Genomic DNA, 27,014 nt, shown 5'->3' with positions numbered 1-27,014 from the left:
GCTGGACATCTGGAACCCAAGATTTATGAACTGCAAGGACTTTTTGCAGAAATCAGCAGATAAAGAAGAAGGCTAACAAAGACTCAATATATGTGATGGAAAGTCCTTTCCAAGGCAAAGATGCTAAAAAGACTAAAGATGTGACCTAATTATTATAAAAAGCAAAAAATTAATAACTAATAGAAAGTAGAATACTAACTAATGAAAGAGAATTATGTAATTAAGAACCAAGGAAAATTAATTTGTTTGCTAAAAATGTATAAATGGGTAGAAAAATTATGTATTGGGGTCTATGTGGGACTGATTGAACTCTGTTAGTCTTACACAGACATCTCTGGCCAGAATTAAGGTAATGCCTTGCTTTCTAATGCTAAAATGATGGTGTTAGAGAGTTTTATTTATCCCAACAATTTCAGAGTATTTCGCAACAAGTGCCTACCTAATGGTGCAAGCACCTGCAGTCAAAGCCAGCATGGGTTCATAGAGGGAAAAGTCATATCTTAGTAACTTACTACTCTTCACTGAAAGGGTGGTCAGTCATTGGAACAAGCTGCCCAGACAAGTGGTGGAATTATCATCCCTGGAATTGTTTGAAAAGTGTGTGTCACTGCTGTCACATGCCACTTGAGGACATGGTTTAACAGAGACCATGGTGGTGCTAGGTTAATGGCAGCACTCAATGATCTGAGAGGTTTTTCCAACCTAAATGATTCTTTGATGCCGTTATTCTAATATCCTGTTATTAAAGACTTTACAGTATAGACTGTGAACAAGAGGCTGAAGTGCAGCCCTGTGGGAAGGGAAATGGCAGTTTTGGTTGATGGTAAATTCGACATGAGTCAACAACATGTCCTGGTAGGTAAAAGGGCCAACTGTATAAAAATATTGGAATGTGTCCAAAGGAGTGAAAAGACCACAGGCATCACTTATGAGGAGTGAATGAAGATATTTGATTTGTTCAGCTTAGAGAAGAGGAGACTTCAGAATCACAAAATATTCTGAGTTGAAAGGGACCCACAAAGATCATTGAGTCCAGCTCTTAAGTGAATGGCCCATACAGGACTCAAACCCATGACCATTAGTACCATGTTCTAATCAACTGAGCTAGTCTCAGGGTCAACCACATGACTGTGTACAACTTCCTCATGATGGAGAGGGGAGAGGAAAAGTGCTGTCCTCTCTCTCAGGTATCTGGTGATAGGATGCAATGAAATAGCTTAAAACTCATGTTCATGCCTGACATTTCCTACTGGCTAAGACAAACTTCAAGTTCTACACTCTCAGCCTTCTGCTTTAGGCTAAGTCCTACTCTGCAAGGGACAGCCTTAAACAGAAACATGCATCACTGCATACAAAAGCAACATGAAATCTTCAGTTTTAGGTTACCAATAGATATCAAATCATTAGCATTCACGTTACAAAATTACCACATAGTCCAGACTGAATAACCATTTGTGTTCATGGGAGGGGTAGCTGGAATGAGATTGTGCATGCTGCAGGTGTTTTATCTGCATAAATTTATGATGGTCTTAAAACAGCCTGATTCCAGCTAGTTCCGCTGGAACTCAAACCTTCCTGCTGTTTATTATGTTTTCTATACTACAGGATATTTAACATTAGTGGTTTTGCTCTAGGCAGGCTGATCTTCTCTGGACGCAACGCCAGGTTAATGATATAATTTATTTTTTATCAGGGATCACATCTGTGTCCCTTTAGTTACGCAAGCAATCCTACTAACTTCAATGTAAATAAAATAGAATGGGTGAGATTTGACCCTGCATTAGTGTTTATGGAATAGATAAAATTAAGTAATGAAAAAGTAGGAAAAATGTTCAGCATCCTACTGTCATGACCACAGGGCGGGTGGGGGGTGAGGGGTTGGAATTTAATACAAAATGGGCTGATAATTGTGGTTATTGTCTATCAATATCTCAAGCCCCTAACATGAGTAGTAACTGCCTTCACAGATAGGGATGAATAAGCAGGTGTGTGATCCCAAACAAGCCAGTTTGAAGCAAACACATAGGACAGTGTTCATGCTACTTTACAAACTGCACTGCATGTGTTTTTATCTATCCCGTAGTTCTTAAAGAACAACACAGACCCCACAGCTCAGTCCAGCATCATTCATTTGCACTCATTATTCAAGGAATTAAAATGAATGGAGAAAGTAATCAGAAAAATGTAGGGATTACATTTTTGAAAGTTAAGTAAAGTATTCAAACTCTCACTTTTGAAGAAATACTTGCTATTAAAAAATCTTACAGCTATATGTTATCTGACATACTTCTAATACATCATGTACTGCAAAAGAGACTGGCCTGGCTGCATAAAATACAATGGAATGGGACTGTAAAATATGTTTGATATCATTATCACCACATTATTTTTATCTTATTTAATAATAAAACTATTATTCTAAATTAAATACTTTTAAAGTGTTATGTTGTCATGGTTTGAGATTGGCCCCCCCTCGAGAAGAGGGGGACTCAGAGGTGATTGGGTGCCAGGGCAGTGTTCCCTGAAGAGCCAATCACCACTCATGTTGTTCGCTTCTGCTCAAAATCATATATACACAGCCCACCGGAAACTGTTGGCAAGTTCTGCTGTTGGTGTCTGCTGCGTGTAGGTGTGGAAGGCCAGGGGGTGGCTGGGCTCCCTCTCTCCCCTCCGGGGGGGGGAGAGGGGAGCCCTGCGGCCCCCCCAGCTCTGCCTAGCCCAGAGCAGAGTTAGAGGCAGCATTTTGAGTGTGTGCAGTGAGGGAAGAGACTCACAGCACCTCCTGAACCTGACTTGAGGTAAGAGAAGAGAGCCAGGCTTTTGCAGCCAAGCCTCTTCCCCCTCCTTTTCTACAGCTAAGCTGTGGAGGGGGGCTTTTCCTTTCCCTCCGCTGGAAAGTGGAGGAGAGGCTCAGCATTGAAGCTGAGCCAAGTGGACGGGCTGTGGAGGTAGGCCCGGCGCTCGGGAGAAAGAGTCCCAAGCGAAATTGGAGACGGACCCCGCCCAGAGAGAGAGAGAGAGAGGGGGGCCCGGAGGATGTCTCTGCCACGCAGGACAACCAAAAACCTGAGGAGAAATCCACATGCCAGGACGTGGACACTTGATGAGCAGAACCACACTGCAGCAGCCTACGAACCAAGGTATGAGAGAGAGAGAGAGATCACACAGCAGCAGGAGAGCAAGGACTCAGAGCTATCTTCCTGGACTTCATGAGGAGGAGAGACTGCAACAAACAACTGGAACTTGGTGAGGGGGGAGCGTTCAGGCCCAGAACACTCCCACAGAGGGACTGGTTACTTTCCAGCCTTGAAAAGGCTCTTTCCTGGACTAAACTTAAAGGAGGGGCTTGAAAGGACTGATTGATAGAGATGTAATATATATATAGTTGTTTTTAGCTCGTATGGTATTTATTTGTGTAAATAAATGTATATACTTCCCCCTTCCCCTATAGAAGCCTCTGGCCTGAAAGTTTCTCTTTGGTGTTGGCATAAATTGTGGGAGGGGGTGGAAGAGCCTGAAAATTGGATTTTTTAGATTTCTAACGTGGCTCAAACTGCCACATATGTCTAGCACTTTCCTGTTTGCAATGTATCATTTTCAAAAGTGAAAATACATTGCTTACTTCATTTTATGTGGTCTGAACGGCTCATCCATACTCCTGACTGTTTTCTGTAGTGAGACATCACTAGGGATAACAACAAGCTATTCTTTGGAAAGGGATAGTGTTGACAGAGTTACCTGTATTAACATGATACTCAGGAGATGTGTGGTGGTAAAGATGATAACAGTAGAACTGAAAATGTTACAAAGATGCAGATGACATTAAATATTTGCACCTTCAAGGATCAGACCTTACATGTCACTAATGCCACAAACATGCTGACATTTACTGACCTCCCTGAAGTCTTCCATTTAAGTCAAGCTCTCTTCCTTACAAGTCACAGCTGGGCTTACAAGTTCAAGGTCTTCCTACAAGTGATGCATTATTATTTCTAGCTACTAAAAGAGCCAGTCTAGTCACCTGATATTCTCCCCTTTTCATGGCCATTCTGATTCTCACAGACAACCTGATCCTTCCTCCTCCACTAACTTTCTGTAATTTCATCCTGTGTCTTTTTGTCTGCATCTCCGAACCTCACCATTCATTTTCTTGGTCAGTATACCCGGTACTGTAACAGTCTGGAATGTGCAAAATCACCTCTTCTTACTCATCTAATGAGAGAGAAGACTTGATATGGTATTGCATTGTTCTGCTATACATAATTCATTCCTTCTTCCGCAGAGCTGGTAGGTAAGGTAAACTGTTTTGGCTGCCTGGTTGGTAAGAGGACATTTAGAAAAATATTTCCAAACCTTCATAGTGATTCAATTCTAAAATGAGCTAGTGCTTCGATGAATCACATGAAGAGCATTGATCTAGCTTGTTCACTAAAGGTAGCTGGGGAAAAAGCAAGGAGACATTACATTTTATGTCAATAATACATACACTTTTTCTAAAGTTCTGGAAAAGAAGCAGACTTGTGTCATGTCTCTGGGTAAAAATAAGACAGAAAAGACCAGAGGTTATACAATGATATAGATCACCTGTATACTAGATTATCATAAGCTGGAAGGTGAGGCTGCTTCTTAACAAAAAGTAAGGCTTTTCTTAACAAAAGTATTAAGGGCCAGGACAGTATATATGCTAAAAAACCAAACAAGTTAAAAAGCAAGATGTGCACAGGGCTGAAAACATTACTGTATGAAAATGCTGATGAAGCTATTCTGGGCATGCTCTTCTCCAACTAATTCTAATAGGAAAGAAATTCCAAGGGCAGAAATGTAATTAGGATGCAATAATCACAAAGGAATAGAGTTCATCATTCTAAAGAATATATGGCATGAGCAGAGCTGAATAAGAATAATGAATATCAACACAAAAATCTTCAATAAAGGAGGATAGATAAGGCAAGACATGGAGACTTAATTATTTACTTCTTTTCCTGCTTCACTTTTCAACAAAATTCCCCACTCTGATTTGTGATCAGAAATGTAACAAAGTCAGGGAATAAGTGTTGACCATGGTAGAGAGAAAAAAGTAAACATATTTAGATAATGTCGACATTTTCAAATTGTCTAATGGAATCTGTCCCCAGCAGCTTAAGGAGCTAGCCAAAGCAATTTCTAGACATTGTACAGTATCTTGGACAACACTGGAGGTAATATAAGCAAGAAGAGCTCTGGAAAAGGACAAGCATACTATTTGCCTTTGAGAAGAGCCAATGGGAAGATCTAACAAAACACAGACCTACTAGTGCAATTTTAGAATGAGGATGACAATAGAACAAGTGATAAAACAATCAATTTTATGAGCATCCAAAGGATGATAAAGTAATTAAAAAAAAAAAAAGCCAGAGCAAATTTTTCAGTAATAAATTACATTAAACCAGACAAACTTCCTTTCATGAAAACATAAAAGGTTTACTTTTTCTTTGACTTCTCTAAAGTCTTTGACTTATCTTCTCAGAAGCATATGAAAGTGAGCTAAAACCTGCTGAAAAGCTACAGTTGAAAAGTACTGATCAAAGTTCTACCTGGAAAGAGATCTGAAGAAAGGTGCATGTCTCAAGAGAACAGCAATTAACAGGCATCTGCAGAAAGGAAGACCTCAACTCCAGAAGCCTAGCAAAGGAGCTGTGTCCTTTTATACTGTACAGTATAAAAGAAACATGTCATGATGAAGCCTAAATTTCCTTGTCTCACCTGTGATCCTTGTGCGACAAGAATGTCAGAACATCAAGAAAAAACCCATAGTAACATTCTTTTAAGTCTAGCTTGTTCCCAGTTTGAATAGCTTAATGTGAGGCTGTTTTAGTGATACGATGGCTTGGATGTTGCCTTCTTCCACAACCAAGCTGAAGTTGGTGAGGAAAACTCACAGGACAGACAGCAATACCTGGTCTGATCACTACAAGATCCCCTGTATGAACACCTTTCATTTTGAGCACTACAGTTAGCTGTAGTGTGGAGACAAAGACACTTTTGTCCCTGAAATGATTTATGGCTGCAAGAGGTGTACCCTGGACAATGGGAAGATCACATCCCATGTCCACCAGGATCACTCTGTGATCAGCTCTGCAGGAAGCTGTCATTGCCTAGCTTTTCAAAGTTGCCTGCAAGAGTTCGTAGAGTAATAGCCCAAAATGGTGGCACACAAAGCTGAAACATGGAAGTGGGAAATGAAGAATGATGTTTTGGAAGGGAAGTGAGGGAATAAGTATCAGGAAATCAGGTAATATTTATCTCTACACCACACATTAACAGCAAGTAGGAAGGGAGTGTTATTGCTGCCTTAAACTTCACCTAGATAAATGCGAATGAGGCTACTTCCATCTACAACACCTACAAAATCACTTGAGACTTTCTGCAGAACAAGTCATTGTTCCAGAAAGACACAATGATTTCTTTACTGTTATTATTTAAGGGAAAAACTTTGCAGATAATTTCACTCTTCAGTGCAAGGTTCTCTGTCTGTTGTACATCTTCTTCTCCTTAGGCTTGCAAGAAACACTGGTAAAAACCCATTATGAATTAAGACTTTTATGGGCTTCAGAATATATTTTTAAATACCACTGAAAAGGTTTTCAACATGTGTCTCCAGGTGCTAGAACTATGTTTACAGGCAGTCTCATGCTGCTAAAAGACTATTTCAGACTGGAAAATCCCTACAGGTACAAACAAGCTTTCTGCTTCTTTTTAAACTAGTAATAAAAAGGCCAACAAATTTAGATTGGACACCCAGGTTTAAAGTGATAGAAAATTCAGGAATGATCAGAGTGTACCACGGATTTCTGAGATCTGATCTCATGTTTTCCTGAAGGAATAATTTCAAGATTTGACATAAGGAAAACAGATTATAATCCCAATGATTTGGTGTTTGACACTTTAATGGAATTGCTTTCTTGAAAACAATAAGTAAGCTTTTTTCCTTCATCTTTGTTCCAGTTCCAAGAACTCATTCTGCTGATTCAAGGCAATACAACCCAGTACCCATTTTTCTGGACTCTCAGTGTCACCAGCTAGAAAAAAATCCAGCTCAAACATTTGTAGTTAAACCTGCTGGCAAATGCTTTTTCCCCCTCCTCTCGCAGTAAAGCTGTATTGTTGACTTGTAAAGGTCTGCAACTCTAAGTTTTGTGTGACTGTGCTGAGAACAGCAATCCATCTCCCCTCAGATTCCACCCTAGGACTCTCAAAGCCAGTTGCCTGAGCTAGTAGTCTGAGATACCCAACAAAGAAAAAGTGGATGCCTACACTTGGAGAGAATAATGAAGGTGGTAAAGAAAAAACCTTCAGTTACAAGAGGCCGGAGGATCATTGGAGGCATAAGGAGAAATCACAGTTCAGAACTATGAAAACAAAATTGATATATAATGTGACTGAAATAACACATAACAAAGCCTTGAAAAGTATCTAAGCAACCAGATCAGCCACAATGGCCTTTGTTAGGATTTTCTGTCCCTTTGTCCGACCTATTTCAGAAACAATCCCTCAAGGATAGGTTCATCAATTGATCTCTAATAGTGGTTTTATTTCTCCTTTCGACTGGTTCAAATTATATCACTTCACTTTTCATGAAAGACTGCCAACATGACTCTCCATAGAAAAAGAGATGGTTGTAACTTACAAAAGGAGGAGAGATGAACATGTCCATATGAGGTAACCTGTGACTCTCTTGAAGTAACATTTTCAGAATGGATTTAAATTATCTGTTTTTAGTTTGATAATGAGCCTGCAACATAATTGTTCTGCATGTCACAGTGGCCACACAAAACCCACACCATGGCCTTGTGAATTCACACTTATGAGATTAGAAACAATGAATTATAATAGATGGAAATGACAAGATCTAAACCGGAAAGTTCACGCTCAGACAACTCCCACACCCACTGAAGCCAAGGGGAGGTAGACCTGAAAAGACTGGAACAGCAAGCTCTTAAACTTTTTTTAATGGTGTTACTTCTGAGCAGTATCTCTGTAAATAAACCACTTTATTAAGTTTGCAGGTATGGGAGAAGGGTTGTTTGACACAACCTCCTGCATATGTAATATAATGATGCAAGTCGTTACAGTCCTGAAGCCAGCTCAATTTTGTTTGTCCCAGAGGCTAAGCTCAGGGCCAGCTCCTGCACTGGAAAGCATTTGACAACCTTTGTCCCACTGGTAGGTGGTATGCAGTGACTGATCACTTTGAACTCTCCTGATTTCAGTACTTTCCTTCACCTCTCACCCTTTCCCAGTGAGTGATGATAATTTTAGATGCCCATGTGATGGAGAAAAGCAGACATAGCATGTCCTTTACAAAAATGTAAAACACAGGCATTCACTGTAGTTAGAAACAAGAAGTAAAAAATCCAAATGTCAAGAAAAATGAATTCTTTTGTAGTTTGTCTCAGCAGAGACAAACTTTATGCTGCTTTGCTTCTTAAAACAGAAATTTCCTTTAAAGTCTGCAGCATTTCCTCTAGTGACGTAAAAAAGGCTCAGTATACATTCTGGGACCTTTCTACTATGCCTGGGATGAGCTTAAACATATCCAGCTGCTCTTTATTAGCTTACTTCGGGGAATCTTTCACAGCTGGGTTAAAACAGATTTACATATGTTTGGCTGAATATGCATGATTTCAGGGCTCTAGAGAAGTTGTTGTAGCTTGCAAAGTGAATTTCTCATCTTCACAGTTCCTATTTCACTGCATGGAGCTCCTCTGATAGTGCAGAACAAATGCTGGGTGGTGGTGGGGTTTTTTGGTTTTTTTTTTTTTTCTTTTTTCTTTTTCTATTCCTGATGTGAGCATTATGTATTCTGGACAGCCCAGTGCCTTTCTGGAAGACGTTTTTATGAACAGTGTCAAGGAAAGGGAAGCTGTTGCTGAGAAATTCTGTGGCTTTTCCTCTCCTTTTATACAGCCTGTTTTGAACTATGGCCTTTCTGCACAACAGGGAAAAGTGAAGTTTGCAGAATGTCAACATAAGCAGCTCTGCTTAGCAGGCTGAAGCTCAAAGCAGCTTTAAGGAAGAATTCGGGTTAAATTTCAAATACTGCATATGACCTAAAAGTGAAAATTGTTTCCTCATCAGCTCTGATCTTCTTTAAAGGCACAAAAATATAAATGCTACTTTTGAGCTACTTGTGTAACTGAACACATCACAGCTGAACTAACAAAGGAGTTATCTATTATACATTCAAGACATTTAAATAAGACATTACTCTATATTTCCTCTTCCCTGAGGTCCCTGGAAATTATTATTAAACTGTTGAACAACTATGTGACCAAGCCAACAATGTTTATTCATGCACACAGACTGTATTTCTTAGGAATAGTCCTGCTGCCCACAGCTGGGTTGCTGGTGCAGGTTAGAACATGGCTGGACCAGGTCTGCTTTTATACAGAGAAAGGATGAAACCTCTTCTGTCACTAAAATGCTACCACTGTATATTGCATGATAGAAAGCAAACATTGTGGATTAACTCCTCATTTCTCCTACACTCATGAACACAGCAGATGTAGTCAAAAGACCTGGACTTAAGAATTAAAACATGCTCCTACCACTCGTCAGTAAAAGACAAGACTTCTTCCAGAAATATTTGCAGGGCTGGTGATGTAGATAAAAAAATAGCTTATACATATCTGATATTAGGTTTGTATTGCAGTCCCATAGCCTCATCTCCCTATGGATACATTAAGTGACTGAGGAATTGCGATGAATTTGAAACACTGGCTGTAACAATTAATAAGACTCATTTTACTGCTAGTTCTTCTTCAATATCTCACTACTCTTCAAATATAAATATCAGCACACTTCTTTCTCTGTTACATAAATTTGAAACCACAGTATGTCCAGTAAAGCAAGCATAGTCACTCCAGCCACATCCTGAGATAAAAGACAGTATTTCCCTGGTGGACTTCTTGCCCTGGTGCTGCTATAATCCCTCTCTTACCTAATTTTCTGTCTTCAGTAGTGATTTCCATTTTTCTGTATGTCAGACTTATAGTTCTTTGCTTTTTTTTAACCTAATTTTTTTAGCATCTCTCCACCTTGCAGGCAATGCATGTACATTTATACTTTGATGCCAGAACTTCATGGATGTTTCCTCTGTGCATTTTTTAACATGCTCAGTAATTACTAGGGCCAGTTTGCTTCCCTCGATGACGTGAACCTGTAGCTTAATCTGAGAGGACATACTTTGGCAAGTAGGTATCTGTCCCAGCTCCAATAAAGCTGCCCTGGGGCCAGCAGTAATCTATCCACAGTTGTGCGGGCAAGCCAGTGTCCTCTCCAACATATATTTAAATCCCATCCAAACATCCTCTTGACTGTCCAGCATACCTCTGTGTTTGCTTTACCAAACATCTCACAAATAGCAGTGTTGCTGCAAACATCAACTCCCCCAGCCTTCCAATCAGTTCTGGTTCTGGATCAAATTTCACTTTTCTGGATTTACTGTAGTTGTTTGTTCAGTTTCTGCTCATGCTCTTTAACACAGCATTTTCCAATGCTGCAGGAAAACCAGGAAGTTTGCACAGCTAGTTAATGAACACCAAGGTAGGTGCTATAACAAGGAACATGACTGGCTTTTTCACATTTGTAGACTAGTTCTCAAGATATGTTTACTGATCTACAGATATACACTTCTAAGTGGGAGGTTAAAGCCTCATTTTTTCCTAGTATTGGAACTCTAGAAAATTTCATCACAATCTCTTTTCCCTCAGTGACTTATATTTATTCCCTCTCCTCTTTTCTAAACACAGTGTAGGTGAGACCAAACCTTTCAGGGAAGCACAGCTGATGTTATCAACTTGTCTTGCCACAAGCAACTAGAGATAAACTGTATTGTCTTTCCAGGTCTTGATTCTGGGTATATGAAAGTAGCTGCTGATTTGATATTAGTAATTTAGTTCAAAGACTGGGAAGTGCACACTGAGATATACAAATCCCCCTGCGTACACAAAATTAATTGGTCTTACTGGATGACTGCCTCAAGACATTGCCTGTAGCTGATCATATTTAGACAAAAAACACATAAAGTGCTGCAGGACTGTAAGATTTCTTTAAGACACCGAAAAGAGTCTACTGTTCTGTAGAGATAAAGTTGAATGCTATCTCCAAAAAAAGAGGAGTGCTCTTTATGCTCCTTGTTATGAGCCATGATTGCTCAAATCCCTGGGGAGGCTGTGGTGAATGCAAGAGGTTCAGTGCAGAGAGCAGGCAGAAGAAGAGACAGAGGGCACTCCTGCTCTGTGCCCTTCTTTCAGAAGTGCTGACTGGAACTCATTCAGCAATGAATACACATCGAGAATTGTTGAACTATAAGCTATAAGCTTGTAGCAGAAATTAAATTTCTCCAGTGCTGGCCATAGGCTCAACAAAACTACCGATGGCCTTTTCTGCACCACATGATAAGACCACCTCTGTTAGAGTCTTTAAAAAAAAGTGGTACTTAGTGTTCACCCAGCACTGTAGCTTCTGTCTCACACATCCTTCTTTCCTGTAAACAGGAACTCAGTATAATTTTCTGACTTAAAGAATAAGGAAACACCCGGTACACATGTGCTTCTCAAAAGACTTTTGGAATTATTTTAGTGAAGGCTTTGGTGTAGTGCTGGTCAGGTGTTTCTGCACACCCTTAAATACCTTGTCTGTGCTGGTACTGTTTGTGTTCAGTAAATGCAGATCTTTCAGGCTCTCCAAAAATACCCCTCTGTTTCTTTCTACAAGAACATGATAGGGAATAGCAGTAGCTTTGTAGGGCTTCAAAAATGTGCCTACTTCTCTCCCCCTCCCCGTTTTTTTTTAATATCAGCTGTTCTTTTATTTTCTATCACAATTGTGTGTAAAATGGGATGGAACATGAACAAGATGGCGTGTTATAGACAGCATGCAGCTGGCATTATTTTCCAATTAAAAAAATCCTTGTTGGGCATTTGAAAGAACTGTCTAGTTTATGCCCAGTTGTGACAATGCTATCAAGCTGCACCTTCAGCTGAGATCTTATTTCACAGAAGATAGCAATCTCTGGTTGCTGGTAGAAGACAGTTTAATATCCTGGTCAACACAAAGTTGGTCATGAATGTGCTGTTAGCCATTTCCAAATGTTTGCTGTATTGTATACCTGTATCAGAAATGCCTCTTAATGCTTCTTGAGCAACTACTCTATAAACCGCCCTAAGCTCTTCTAATGCCAATGGAGCTGTTAAAATCTACTTCAGCAGGGACTCTGACTTATTCTGCTCTGCTGGGGCAGTGAGAGCTGTCAGACTGTCAGCTGGTGGTTTAGGAACACCTCAATATACACAGAGTTGTTTGTGTATTTAGTTGCCTAACTTGATGAGTCTCTTCTAGGCATGAGGGAATGAGATTTAAAAAAAACCTTACAGCTTGGCCAACAAAACTCTTTTCTCCCTCATGGGGATGTCAGGATGCATATTTTTGATACAATAGTAAATTCACACTATTTGCTGCAAAACTTCTCAATAAAATACCCATAAGACTCTTTTTTGTGTAAAGTGAGAATAACAACATATTTTTTTCTCTATCCTCTCTCTCAGCTACTGGCACAATCTTGGAACACATAATTAAAGTCTAGCAAAAGTAATAGCAATGGTAATCAGATACAAGAGACTACAGTGTCTCACTAAATGACTATTAAAAAGTTTGAAGTAACACCTGCCTGAACACCTGACTAAACTAAGGAAATTCATAGGAACAACTGCTTTCCAAACACGATGACATTTGTTATCTCTATTTAATGTTCAATAAAATTACAATTTCAAAATCTAAATTATGCCCTCTCCAGGTTTTGAATTTTTTAATTAACTACATGCTGTTGATCAGTGAGCACCAGCCCATGCTGACACAAAGAATTAAGTGTGCCTTTTTTACAGTCTTAACACTAAGAAAAATGCAAAAGAGTTATTTGAGATCCTTCCTACATACTAAGAGGGATGTTGATACCATTAACTAAAAGATAATCTATATGAGAAAAATGTAGGTGGTGTTTTGTACATGGCATGTAATTAAACTACAGATCGTATTAAAAGTGCTCTGAACCAGGACTGTAGGTGTTTAGGTCATTGTAAAATTACTACAGGACATCTTACTGGTTAATTAATACAATATTTGAAACTAGGCACATCTTATATGAGAAAAATGAATCACTCACATATCTTTTAACAGCATATTGACATTTTAATTTATACTGGCATTAACAACCCTAAAAGGTGCTTTAAATCTCTTTCAGCTACAAGATTATCAATTTTCAAATTTCAAAGCAATTTTAGAAATCTCTTGTTTAAAGGGCTAGGCTGCCCTCCCAGTTCAGCATCTTTGTATGGCACAACATCTCCCTATAATCAATATAAACATCACAAAAATGAAACTGGGTGTTACTCAACATCCTGTCCACCAGTTATGTTTTGCTATTTCCAGATAGAGTAGTGGCCCTGTGGGGCAAGCACATCCTACAGCAAATTCACAGCTCTTGATAAATATGTCAGTGCTACAAGGGTCAAACGAGCATGAAGCAGTCTGTTCCTCCACCAAGCTGTCCTCATTGGGTGACTGTGGATGAATGTAGTTGGGGATCTAGTCCATCACACAATAGCTCTAATGTGCTGAACCCTGAGCAGCTGCCTTGACAAATTAGACATGGCCTCTTTTACTGAAAAAGAAGATCAAGGTCCTGGGGCAATGGCAGTTTTTCCCTGTTTTAGTAAGACAAGCTTCTACTGCTCATTGCAGCCTGGAAATGGATAGCCTGACTTGAAATCTATGCAGGTGGACAATTATGGGTCAAGGATACCTGCTGTTTCCTGAAGCCACATTTGACATTTGATGTTACCTATTTTAAACTTCACCATTCTTTTATTTGTAGGATCCAGTAATTTGGGAGCATAAGAGCTCTGTCTCCATAACTAGAGGTTGCAAATTGATACAACCTCTTCTATTACCAGTGATGTCTTTTTTTTTCTTTTTTTCATTTTTTCTTTTTTTTTTTGGCTACTAAACAGCAAATGGTTCTTGGTTCTAATCTTACCACTCACGCTTTGACTTGTGCTAGTTAAATCTGAAATCTGTACTGCTAGTGAAATGTAGAAACATTTTCAGTTCTGAAAATGTTAAGTGAGTGCCACTGCTGAAGTATAAGCATTTCTTTAAGTGTGGCACAGGCAGCTGGCATGTGTTGGAATATTACCCCTCCATTATTTTGATTTACTTATCCTTGCCTATCTTTTGCAGTTAAATTTGTTCATTTCCTTACACTTTCAAATGGCTACAATAGAAAATCTGTTACTAAATGAGCTAGAGCTTTTTTATATGTAAGGTTTGAAGATTTAGTCACAGAGAAGGCACTCTAAATCACTGCCCTATACTCTATTATAATGCCCAGGTTTGACTAAAATTGGCTTAAATCCCCTAGGGATTTAGTTCCTGACATCTTAGCTGAATGCTTTGCCTCCACTCTCTCTCTTTATTCTTGTTCTCATAGAAACTTAGAAAAACACAATGAAAACAAGTTTGAAGAAAAATCTGTTGTCAGAAGCATCCTTCCAGCATTCTTCTTTCATGAATTTTATATAAAATTTCCGTTTTATTAATTAGTATCTAGTGTTCTACTGCCACTGTTTGAACTTGAGGATGTAATCTGAGATGATTAGTTGTCTCTAGCCCTGGGAGCAGACAGCTCATACATGCAAGACAGAACAGAGGAAGGATCAGTGTCATTTCTCTGGACAAGTCTGGTGTGTTCCCTTAATCCTGGCTGTACAGCCCACTGGTGCATGTCACAGGATACCAGCAATTCCAGTGTGGTGAAGTCATCAATCTTCTGGCATGTTTGCTAGTTATTAGCCTGGTTTAGTGACACAGGTATCTGGCCACTAAAAACTACCGCTGTGCAATTTGGTTCCATTTAACTGCTAACAGTGGCTTTCTGGTATTTATCTGATACAGAGCTTAAAATGGTGCTCCACAGTAGGTACGCTGTGATTAGTCTATGAGACATTTCTTTCCTGGACAAGTTGCTCATTAGAGCCATTTTAGGCAAATATAGGGTTGTTTGTTCTAAAAAAGTGGTTTCTTTAGTATTTCAACCAAGCAATGTGACAAACATAAACAAGGCCTCCCTCTAGAAACATGGATGTTTACAGTAAGCTGATGCTAATTTACCTAAGAACATTTCTGAAAAAAAAATCTATAGGCCTCTGTTTATCATAGACTCATTCAACCAACCTCTGTTTAAATCCTAATGGAAAAAGTAAGTTATCTTGTCTTGTCTAGGTAAAATCCCTTTGTGAAGCACTACAGCTCTGAGTAACCACACCTCTCACTCCAAATCTCAGCCAAATGCTATGTAATCAGAGACAGAGTCAGGGCAAATTCTCCATTCTCTTTCTCACACCATTCTTTGACTAGACTGTGGGCAAAAGACTTAAAAGTGTAGTAAGTGAATGATCTGGTCTGATTCAATCTTCATTATTTCCTCAGAACTCAAAACATAGTGATCTGCAAAGTACTTGCAATATGTTTTGTTTATGCATACAATGGCTTGAGACATGGGAAAGAATAGCAATGTTTGCCTAGTTTTCTCCCAGGTGCACATGCTTTGAGTTTATATCTCTTCCCAAGGCCCCTCATGCAGAACTGACCATGGTGCAAATCCTTCTGCCATTAGCCTTATACTTTTCTTAGAATCAGTCGGTTCCTTCTGACAGTGTCAGGATGATGATACTGATGAAATACAGAGTATTTGTTCACCTTGGAAGTCCAAGCCCTTCTACTCAGACCTGCAAACACTGATCCAAAAGCTAAGTTTTCACAAATTTTGTGCCACTTTAATTCCTCATCTGAATTATTACGTAATGCCAGCAAGATAATAACAATGTTCTTCTGCTTTCTCTGATTAAAAAACACTTTGAATCTTTAAGATCCGTGTACATATTAGCATATAACAATATTTTTGTATAAAAACATACTCTGCAAATGTACTTCTGGTGCAAAACTCAGCTCTCCCATGGTGAACAACAGTTGTTTAATTTATGCAAAAAAAAAGAGTCTGAAGATTTGTTCTGCCATGGATTTTTTTCCCCTCTCATTTCATGTCTACTTTTAAAGTATCTTGTTATATCAGCACTTTATGTTCTTTATCATAACTGTACCTGAAGTTTCACATAATTCTGTCTCACTGCAACAGAATCTGCTTGAACATTTGCAGACTCTCCAGAGGCAAGCATTGTCAGCACTTGGCAAATCTTTCAAGTAGTGATAATCACAGTAAAATTTAGTAACACTGCCACTTGTGTACAATACAAAAATCTTCTTGAGGCAGCTTTTGAAAGGAACAGCTCTTGGGCTCCCCAAGAGTACAGTCCTCTCCAAATAAAGGAGCTGACTATTGCTAATCATGCCCAATTTTGTACCAGAGGAAGAGCTGCAGTTACTACTACTAATAATATAGATTCGACAATCTATATAGATACTGTCTTTAAAGGAGCACTGTTGATATTCAAATAAACCAGCAACTCCTAACTCTGTAAACTGTTCATCACATGCTGCTTTTAATCAGGTTTTTTACCATTGCTACATGGATATCGACAAAAGGCTTGTTAAGGAAAGGAGATACCACCTCATAATCTTCACCTAATGAGTGCTGAGACAAGAAGGAATACAAACATTAAAGCCCGCTAACAGCAACACTACACCTTTGTCGTTCAGTGCCCAGCTCAGGCCATGTCCACCTGAATGCTGTGGAGAAGCTGTAGCAGAGCCATTAAATCGTAAGCTGAATTTGAAACCAATTTATCAAAACTGTGATTAAAAGGCGGGTTCCAGGCAATTAGGGAGCAAGTGAGAAAACTGGGCTGTTGGCTATATTTGCGCTAATGAACCCAGTACTTAAAAGCATGAGGCGTTTCTGAAGGGAGGGCAGAAAGGACAGGAGGCAGCAGAGAAGGGCAGCAGAGTAATGAGGGACAAGGCCAGCTACTCTTGAAGAAAATCACTTTGTTTTCTTCATAGAGGCCTGTTGCAGAGCTGTACATCTCTACTCCCTCCTTCGTTAGTAGGACGACTACAGAGAGATACAGCACTACGGCACTACTGGGGTGTAGAGGGTAAAGGCCTGGAGTGCTCCACAGGAGGAGCTTCATGACTGTGACTGCAGAGGGAGGAAGACCAAGTACAATGGCAGCAGGGGGGAAGGTTAGACAATAAGGTTAGGGAAACTGTTTCAACAAAGGTGAGAAACACACAATTAAATCAACACTAAAACACAGCAAAGAAAGAAAATAAAATGTAAACATACTCTAGAACATGTGTTTTGGGGATTTTTGTGGGTTTGGGTTTTTGTTTTGTTTGTTTGTTAGTTTGTTCTTGTTTGCTGGGGAAGAGATGGGAGTAGAAGAGGAAAGGGGGGTGCAGTCTGCCCAATCAGAGATGGTTTTTTGTTTGTATTGTTTTGTTTGGTTGGTTTTGTTTGTTTTGTTTTGGTTTTTGTTGTTTTTTTTTTCTGCAACAGAAAGGGCAGATTCCTTAGTGGCCAAAATGAAAATGCCAATGGGATGGCAACGCATAATTCCCACCCTATGGGCTGCACTACACATTTTCATCTTGGCAAGAAATGCGATGTAGCTCCGAAACAACAGTCCCAGAGTATATTTAGCTACTAAAGCTGTGGCACACAAATGTCACATTCCCATGAGTCAACCCTTTTAAAGAACCCCTTTTCACACCCCCCCAGATCTTCCCCAAGATGCCTGCACTGAATTAAAAGTGAAGCATATGGATGGATGTGACATCATCAAAGCAACCATGTTACAGAAGAGAAAGCAGTAAGTGGATTCTATACAATTAGTACAATCAGTAAGGAGCCATTTGTGAGCACAGAAAAGGAAAGAAAACACTGTTCGAAGAATTTGACAAAACCAATGAAAAACAACACAAAGCACCTTGCAAAATCAGGAGAAAATGTTAAATTTTTTTTTTCTTTGTGAATGTGTGAAAGCAAAAGAAATCACAGCAAAAGTGAAAACAAAATTTTGATAAAGGGATAGTAAGCGTAACATTTCCTGATTTGATTTTGTGTAAGAACTCCTTCCTTTACCCTTTTAAAACAACAACTCAATAGCAATTTGGGAGCCAACTGGCTCTGACTGGGCAAGGCAAGAAGTAACAACACACAAGTAGATGGTAATGGTAAACAATCATGCGGTCACCTCTGCCGCCATTGTTTTGATTGGTGTAGACTGCTTCCAGCTTTGTCAATATTCATAATTAGGCACCAAAGAATGTGTGATATTTAAATGACCCTGTCAAGTATTTATAAGGCTCTTTGGTAACCATCACTCCCTGGGGAGGGAAGTATGGAATGTAAGCCACCTCATCAGTCAGTGAATTGAAGCGAAAATTATTAAATCCAACAGCTATACATTTATTAATATTTTCACTGCACGCGCTTCTGAAAGCTGCTACTCGCATACAAGATGCTTTTTAAGAGATAGCTTTCCATCTATTAAGCGTTGCTTTGCAAAAGACTTGTGAAGCAGGGACCCACACATAACAAATAGTGCCATTAAAATGCATACACATCCCTGAATTCCTTTGGGTACATAAAAGGCCAGATTTTCCACTACTGGTTTCTGACACTGCTCTCCTGTCTGACATCAGCAGAAGAGCTGGGTTTAAGGATCTCTCCCTTCCTTCCTCCGTTGCTCCCTCCCTTCCTTCCATCCATCCATCCTTCCTTCAGTCCTTCATTCCTTCTTAAATCTGCTTAATGACATTTGCCCTTTTCAGGGTGGATGAGAGAAAGAAATCACTTACTTTCAGAAGAAGGAACATTGGATTTTCTAAGAAATGTGCTCTCACCTGAAGCATTTTGAATGACAAGTGTTACTAGCAGACTGGACAGAGAAAGAAAAGAGCCTTATTTTTGGCTGTCAGCATTCTCAATGATTTATTGCTGAGAGGAAAGAGGAGAGCTAGTTAAATCACATACATCTTTAGGAGGGCATGCAAGTTTATCTGCCTTCTTTCCTCTCTACACAAGTGACACCCAGAAACCACTTTTTTTCAGTTGTCCTTTCACAGCTGAAGAGAGAGGGATGAGGAATTAAAAAAAATGAGGATAATATCTCAAACTGGGTTTAAATAGGAATTAGGAGTCTGAGCTTTTGTCTTCAGCAACATAAGTCACTTGCACCCAAAGTTACGGTTTCAAGTATTGCAGCTGCCTGAAATTCTTCATCTGTCAAGGCTCAGCAGCCCACAGGTCTGCAGAGTGCAAAGAGGCTCTGTGCTTAACACACAGAGAAGTCTGATCAGGTTCTAGAAATTCTCTTTTTTTGGTTTAGATTTGCAGTTATTCTCCCAGAATGTCTACAGGATCAAGCTCTAAAAAAAAAAAATTGTTCAAACGGGGGCAGTTTTTCCCTTTTTTATAGGAAAAGCTAATTAGCTGGGAGGTAGGGGACAAGTTCATATCTTTGCCTGAGGAAATCAAAATCTTCATATTCCATTTCCTGCCAACAAGCCTAAAAGCCAAGGCTACTAGATTAATGTTTGCCATGGTATCTCAAGAAATTTTACTGAATCCCCTGCCTAATTTGACTAGCCTCCTCAACTGGAAAAATGCTTCAGGCTTTGTCTCTGCTGGGCCAGCCAGGTGACGCCCATTGCCTTTATGGCTAGGAACTGTGAAGGCTCTTTGAGGTCAATCCTGGGGAGTTCAGTGAGAAACCCTGGATATCCCAGGGCTGTGGGAGGCATCCTGTATCTGGGGCTGCTGTGAATAACAGGCACTGAGGTCACAGTTTGGGTCCAGACCACCGGCAGCTGTTCGTGCAGCTCTGAAGACTGTTCTGAGATGTTAATGTGCTCATCACCCCCTGCTGAAAGCCTCCTCAGCCAATGCAGAGAATTCAAGATTCAATGGGTCAGATGGAGGGGAAGGAGTATGATTTAGTAATCTACTAGTTTGGACAGACAACGCAAAGCATGAGGTCTAGCATGCCAGTAGCTTCTCCAGGAACAGATGATGCTTTTGACTAATGAGTTTTTCATGTAAAATGCATGAACAACAGAGACTGGAATCCACATTTCAATTAATATTTTAAGTGTTTTATATCAAGTATTCATAGCAGAAAGGACTGAAGCTCACATGTGTTCCTGCCCCTGGTGAGTGCCCTAACCACTCAGCAAGTGAGTTTTACTTATACCCATGTTCCTTCTGACCCACTGAGTACTTAATTAGTCCACACAAAGCAAAACATCTTCAACAGAGCAGAGATTGAAAAAAGAGATCTAAGAACACCCCGGAGAAGAATAATAAGGACTCACATCTCTCTAGCAGTGGAGTTATCTGAACCTAACTCCTCTGTTCATAAGGGACAATTTTAAACTCTTTGAGATACAGATTAAAAGGAGCTGGGAGAATGATGAGGGTCAAGATGCAATGAGGTGCATCACCATCCTTACCTAGGAGAAAAGGTTCTTTTTCTCTGAGTATGTTCTAGTGGCAAATTTAGGCAATTCTCTGCCTAATTGTCTGTATGTATTGCAAAGGGAGACCGGAGGCCAAAGGGCTTGTATTAGACCTAGCTGGTCCAAGATGAAGAGCTAGTGATCCCCAGGTGAAAGAAACTGGGCAAGAAAGGCAAGAGACTGGCATGGTTGTGTCAGGATCTGCTGGACAAACTACAGGGCAAGAAGGAAATGCGCCAATGGTGGAAGTAGGCACAAGTATCCTGGGAAGAGTATAGGAACACAGTCTGGACCTGATGAGATGCATCCCGAAGTCCTGAGGGAATTGCCTGATGTAATTGCTAAGCCACTTCCATGACATTTGAAAAGCGTGGCAGTTAGGTGAAGTTCTGGGCGACTGGCAAAAGGGAAACTTGTACCCATCTTTAAAAAGAGTAGAAAGGAGGACCCTGGGAACTACTGAGCTGTCAGCTTCACCTCTGTGCCTGGGAAGATCACGGAGCAGATCCTCCTAGAAGCTCTGCTAAGGCACATGGAGGACAGGGAGGTGATTTGAGACAGCCAGCACAGCTCACAGCTTCACCAAAGGAAAGTGCTGTCTGACAAGCCTTCTACAATGAAGAGACTCCATCAATGGACAAGGAAGTGGTTACTGACATAATTTATCTGGACTTCCATAAGGCCTTTGACACACCCTCCAAAATCCTTCTTTCTAAATTGGAGAGAGATGGATTTGATGGGTGGACAGTTCAAAGGACAAGGAATTGGTGGGACAGTCGCATCCAGAGCATAGTGGTCAGTGGCTCAGTGTTTGGATGGAGATCAGTGACAAGTGGTTCCCTCAGGGGTCTGTACTGGGACCACTGCTAATCAATGTCTTCAGCAATGACATAGTGGCATTGAGTGCACCCTCAGCAAGTTTGCAGGTGACACCAAGCTAAGTGGTGCAACAGACACACCTGAAGATGGGATGCCATCCAGAGGGACCTGGACAAGCTTGAGAAGTGGCCCCATGAGAACCTGAAGAAGTTTAACAAAGCCCAGCACAAGGGGCTGCACCGGAGTCAGAGCAACTCCCAGTATGAATACAGGTTGGGGGCTGAACGGATTGAGAGCAGCCCTGCTGAGAAGGACCTGGGGGTGCTGGTGGATGAGAGGCTGGACATGAGCTGGCAATGTGCACTTGCAGCCCAGAAAGCCAATTGCATCCTGGGCTGCATCAAAAGCAGTGTGGCCAGCAGGCTGAGGGAGGTGATTCTGCCCCTCTAAACTGCTCTGGTGAGACCCCACCTGCAGTGCTGCATCCAGCTCCGGGGCCCTCTGCACAGGAAAGACCTGTGGGAAGCACCTGTTGGAACGAGTCTGGATGAGGGCCACGAAGATGATTAGAAGGATGAAACACCTCTCCCATGAAGACAAGCTGAGAGAGCTGAGGCTGTTCAGGTTGGGAAAGAGAAGGGTCAGGGGAGACCCTATCACAGCCTTCCAGTACCTAAAAGGGCTTACAAAAGAGCTTTTTACAAGGGCAAGTAGTGATAAAACAAGTGATCAAACTGAAAGAGAGCAGGTTTAGATTAGATATATGGAAGAAATTCTTTACTGTGAGGGTGGTGAGGCACTGGAACAGGTTGCCCAAAGAAGTTGTTGATGTCCCATCCCTGAAAGTGTTCAAAGCCAGGCTGGATGGGGCTTGGAGCAACCTGGTCTAGCGGAAGGTGTCTCTGGTCATGGCAGGGAGATTGGAATGAGATGATCTTTGGGGTCTCTTCCAACTCAAAACATTTCATGGTTCTATGATTGTTGAGAGAAGGAAATAATGTGAAATTAGCTGAGATCTGCTAGGAATTCAGACAAAGGCAACATAAAAGTGCACCCTTAAAAGCAATGGGAAGCCTGCATCTCGCTCTTTCAGAGAACAGATCAAATTTAAAGAGGACTAAATCCCCACTATTTCCCTTCCTTTCATACATAAGACACTCTATAAAGGCATGCACTTCTGTTTGTTTTGTGTGGTTTCCTCAGGCAGTGAATTATCTAGGACTGAGTCTAAGATTGGCTGTTTAGTTTCAGGCTTTATGATAAGCTTTTAATTATAGCACAGGAGTTTCATTGCATGTTACTCCAAGCCAGCTGGAAGCAGTTACACTTTAGTCCTCCTCCCCCTCCCTCCTCACCACAGGACATCATTTCCAAGGCCTTACCCTTCTTGTCTTGATGATTATGGGATGAAACTGCCACATATGGATCTGTATTTTCAGATGAACCAAGCGGATCCTTCCAATCCAGTAAGCGTCCCCTAGCATCATAACCCTGTCGAGCGCGAGAGTCAGAAGTGGTGGTGCTTGGGACTAGGGAACTGGAGTGTCCTGTTTACATTATAAATACAGGTAGGAAGACAAGTCTCATTAGTCACTTACCACTCTACCTCCCCATGCTCAGGAACGCACGGACTGCTTTGCTTCCATGATGGGTGAGCATCTTGCCTTAGGCTGAGCAAAAGTCCTTCAAAACATAGCCCCAAGAAAGAGGGGGTTTGAACCTTTCAGATCAGGGTGCTAAGAGGTGCTGCCACTGAGCTTGCAGTTCTTTGCTTTAACTCAATAGAGTTAAACACGTGTGAAAGAGGGTAAGCACACTTATTCAAGTCAAGCATCCTTCGGCTGGATTCAGTACACAGCCTGACTGAAACTGAAGTGTCACCCCATACTGTCATGGTACTGGCTTAGTTAAAAAGCAATTTTAAAAAGAATTTAAAACAGAAGAACTTCTGTTGGCCAGAACTGAATGGGAATGCCAGAACTACAAAACAGCAACGTCAGTGGCACTCTGCCTCATGCCCCCAGGGGAATGAAGGACAGCCAAGCACCAGTGTGCTCACACTGTGGTATCCCACTCCAGATGGGATATGTCCAGGGCCAGCTGCTTGCACCCGCTTGCACCATCACTATTGGTCCCGTCTGAGCTGATGGTCCAAAATGGCTCTGAAATAAGCACAAAACTAAATATGGTTTCTGCTCAGAGTGACGGTTAAGACAATGTCTCACTATGCGGATCTGCCCATGACTCCAGCAGCAGCTGGACTGAGGTCTCACGTGCCTTTTATCCATTACAAATGCTCTAGACATTGTTACTGCTGTCCTGAATAAGGCTGATTCACTCTTTGCATATCAAACACCCCAACCAACAGCACATTCACAGAACGTGCCCCACTGGAAACATGGCACACTTTTAAAGGTGGATTGGCTCAGGCAGAGATGTACATTAGCACCCAAAACACTTGAGATGCTTGGAGTCTACTGTCTCTGGAAGACAGCTCATCTGCTTTGGGGAGGAAGTACCAAACACCATCCACACTACACCATTTTGACCTCAAAACCACTCTGAAAGTTTCCTTTCAGCACATGCGCCAAAGCGAGTTATTTTGAGCAGGACCCAAGGAGTTCTGGGCCTCCTTAATTTGAGGTGGAGTAAGTGTATTACCCCTTGCCTACTTTTCTGAGACAGCCTATCAAAAGAGGTGTTTGTGACATGCTCAAACACAAACTAACAGAATTGGATTATTCACAGACAGAATGGCATATAGCGCTTTTTCTTCAGATAACACTAGATAGAATGACAGCAGCCCTTCTTTCCCCTGGCTCCTTTTGAACAGCCCAGCAAATTAATTTTCCTTCCTTAGATGAATCTCCCTTGGAGAAGAGTCCAATCACCAGGCTACAGACTGCCCTAGCAGGGACCCTTTCCCTGCTCCTTCCCTTGATCTTGCTTCACTGCTCGGAAGAATAATTTGAGACTCACAGGGGCAGATACAGATCAACACAAGGAGCTGAAATTTAAAGCCTCCCAGAGAAGGCTTAGAGCTGGGCAGTTAGAGCCTGTGCTTCTATAGTTTATTTTAAACAGTCACTGGATAAGCACAAAGCTTTTGGAAGCTGCATCTCAAAAAAGCTGTTTAAATGCCTTCTAAAGCCATCCAGCCCCAACTCTCAAAAGAGAAGAAAGAGATGATGAACCGAGATCCTCAATTCCACTCCAGCAACCAAAATCTAAATGTTGGCCACCAATGTCCTCAGGCTTTTTGAAGCACCCATGTGCTTCATTTTATCCAGCCCTTTCACCAGCTTCATGGTGTTGAGCTACTGAGGAAGTTAGCAAAATACTGCAACTTCTATTAAGATGCTGTTATGAAGTCCTTCTGAATATTAATGAGGAAAAAAATGTCTGCGCTCCTCTGTATGTTTTCAAGGAGCCCTCCTGATTTCCTGCACAGGATTATAGGTGGAAACAGTTTGGACTGTGTTTAGCACAGGACATGGACACAATGAACTCCTGTAACTTGTATGCATAGAAAGGAAAGCTGGTCAAATTCACAGTAACACAATTTAGCTTTGGACTTCAGTCTGAAGGCTTATACTGACAAAGGCACTGGATTATTTTTTACCTACTCATGGTAGAAAGTGTGGTTTCTCCCAGCCATCTTTCTTTAACATGGCAAATTAAAGGCTGTATTTTGTAAAGACAGAGCTTTTAATGTCACTCAAATAGAAAGGAGAAGCCAAAACCTTATTGTCTTTTAAGAGGTTTCCATAAGCCACAGCATGGCTGGGAACATTGGTAACACAGTTAGATAATGATGGACTCTGATCCAAATGTGCTGCCTGCTCCACAGCAGTCCTGCAGCAGGTCTGCTTGTTTCCAAAAGGACAAGTAGAGGTCCAGTGATTGAAAGCACACGGCCTCTTGAAGTAAGAATATGCTGGAGCATGAAAGGGTTCACTCAACATCATTTTATGCTTGTCAATTCCTGTGCTCATCCCCAACAAATAAGACAAATAACAGGGCAGAGAATAGGCTAGAAAATGGAAATTATGGGATTTTTATGTTTTCTTTTTCCTAAGGACTAATCCACAGTTGCAGCATTCATGGTGTTCCAGACTCCGAGTTAACACCTCATTCAGCAGCCACAATAATGTGTACAGTATTTGGTCAGCCTACAAATAGTGCTGCACTCAACATAAGAAAGCAATTAGTCATTGCTTGATAAGGAGGTAAAAGAGAAGAAAATTTTGCCAAGTAGCAATCATGGTTTTGCCTGTGTTTGATACGCATTTACATACCCATATCTCTGTCCAGACACTTGCACTTTTAAGTGTGTTTAAAGTGGGAATTCTAAGGAAAAGCTATAAGTAGAGTCAAAGAAAAACATACAATACAGTAATCTAGAGGAAGTATATGCCTAAGGGACACATTTTCTGGGAAAAAAAAATATTTCCTGAACCATATGTTGCCAATACACAGAGAACTTCCTTGTAATGGAAAGTTGAGGCTTTGTGAAGATATTAATGTGTACCAGATGGTCACTAGGTGGAGAGGGGTTTTATACAAAAGAAAGAAATCAGTCTATTCTCTCTGTTACTAATGTGTTAGTCAAGTACACACTGAGAAGCAAGCTTCCACAGCTAATTGAGATAAACTTTCTTCCATTTGACTTTGAGGAAGCAGGGCAGGAGCAGATTAAATCTTAGCCTGTCCCAGTTGTGTTAGAGCAGTATTCTGCAAACACTTCCTACTGGGCAGTGATACTGCTCCCCTAAGCAGTATCACAGTGCCCTGTGTCTGAATAGCCAGTCCCACTGGGTGAATTTCAGTTCTGAGCAAGGTGGCACCACAAATGTGTGAGCTACTTAAGTTTCTCTCATAAACAGAAAAGACTGAAGTGGCAGGCAACCCAGTCCTGGCCCTCTCGCACACAGCCATTATTAAACCTTTACAATGTGTTGTATAGTTTGCAGCACATAGTGAGCCTTTTTTTCCCATTACACCATTTTTACCACTCTGACTGTGCAAATAGTCTTTGCTGAAATTTAAAGACACCTTTGCACATCTGAGATGTGGCCAGTACCTTTGTGTTAATAATGGTTAATACAAAATCATCTGAAAAACCAATTCTGCCTTTGTTTTAAAGCAAAGAGTCTGAATAACTGCACACATAGTGCTTTTCAAATGTCTTTGTTTAAAGCAAACATGTAAAAATCAAACAGACACACTTTTAAAAAATCTGGTTTAGGTGCTTCCATTATTTGCAAAAACTTTTCATTTGGAGTGCTGTAATCAAGTAACAGAGGCAGAGTAAAAGCACTTAGTGTCTATAAGCATGGATAATGATTCAGAAAGGCTGCACTTCTGTAACTAGAGCTTGTTCTGAAGTGCACTTGTAAAACGTAAGCAGATTTTTTCAGGTTTAAAACAAAGACAGATTCAATACGTATTTGATAGTTGCTCTAATATGCACAAGTCATTAGGATCTCAGAGGTTAAGATGTCTGCACGCTATCCTATTAACAGCTATAGCAACCTAATTAGACAATTAGAGGGAAAAGCTAAATCAATACTACAGAGGGAGAAAGGACTATGGCTAGGGGGTTAAATAAGGGCCCAATTCACTAAGAATTGATGTTTCCAAAGGTAATTGAACCTGCTCAGAATTTTGCAGAGGAA

At 40.8% G+C, this 27,014-nt stretch overlaps 1 protein-coding gene across 6 annotated transcripts in view; it reads right to left on the bottom strand.

The window, feature by feature from the left end:
- The window catches only part of SEMA6A (semaphorin 6A), a 118,371-nt gene that overhangs the window by 6,520 nt on the left and 84,837 nt on the right, over nucleotides 1–27,014 (bottom strand). For 4 of the 6 annotated variants that reach the window (XM_027709394.1, XM_027709396.1, XM_027709395.1 and 1 more), the window contains one exon: nucleotides 22,719–22,883. The exons of the other annotated variants lie outside the window; for them this stretch is intronic. In XM_027709394.1, coding sequence (XP_027565195.1) covers nucleotides 22,719–22,883 — 165 coding nt within the window. The remainder of the gene's footprint in view (nucleotides 1–22,718; nucleotides 22,884–27,014) is intronic. 6 annotated transcript variants of the gene reach the window in all.

Source organism: Neopelma chrysocephalum, unplaced genomic scaffold (assembly GCF_003984885.1).
Source record: "Neopelma chrysocephalum unplaced genomic scaffold, ASM398488v2 Primary Assembly neopelma1_96778, whole genome shotgun sequence".
Lineage (NCBI taxonomy): Eukaryota > Metazoa > Chordata > Aves > Passeriformes > Pipridae > Neopelma > Neopelma chrysocephalum.
The sequence above is the reverse complement of the archived record's forward strand: the minus strand, read 5'-3'. Positions and strand labels throughout refer to the sequence as shown.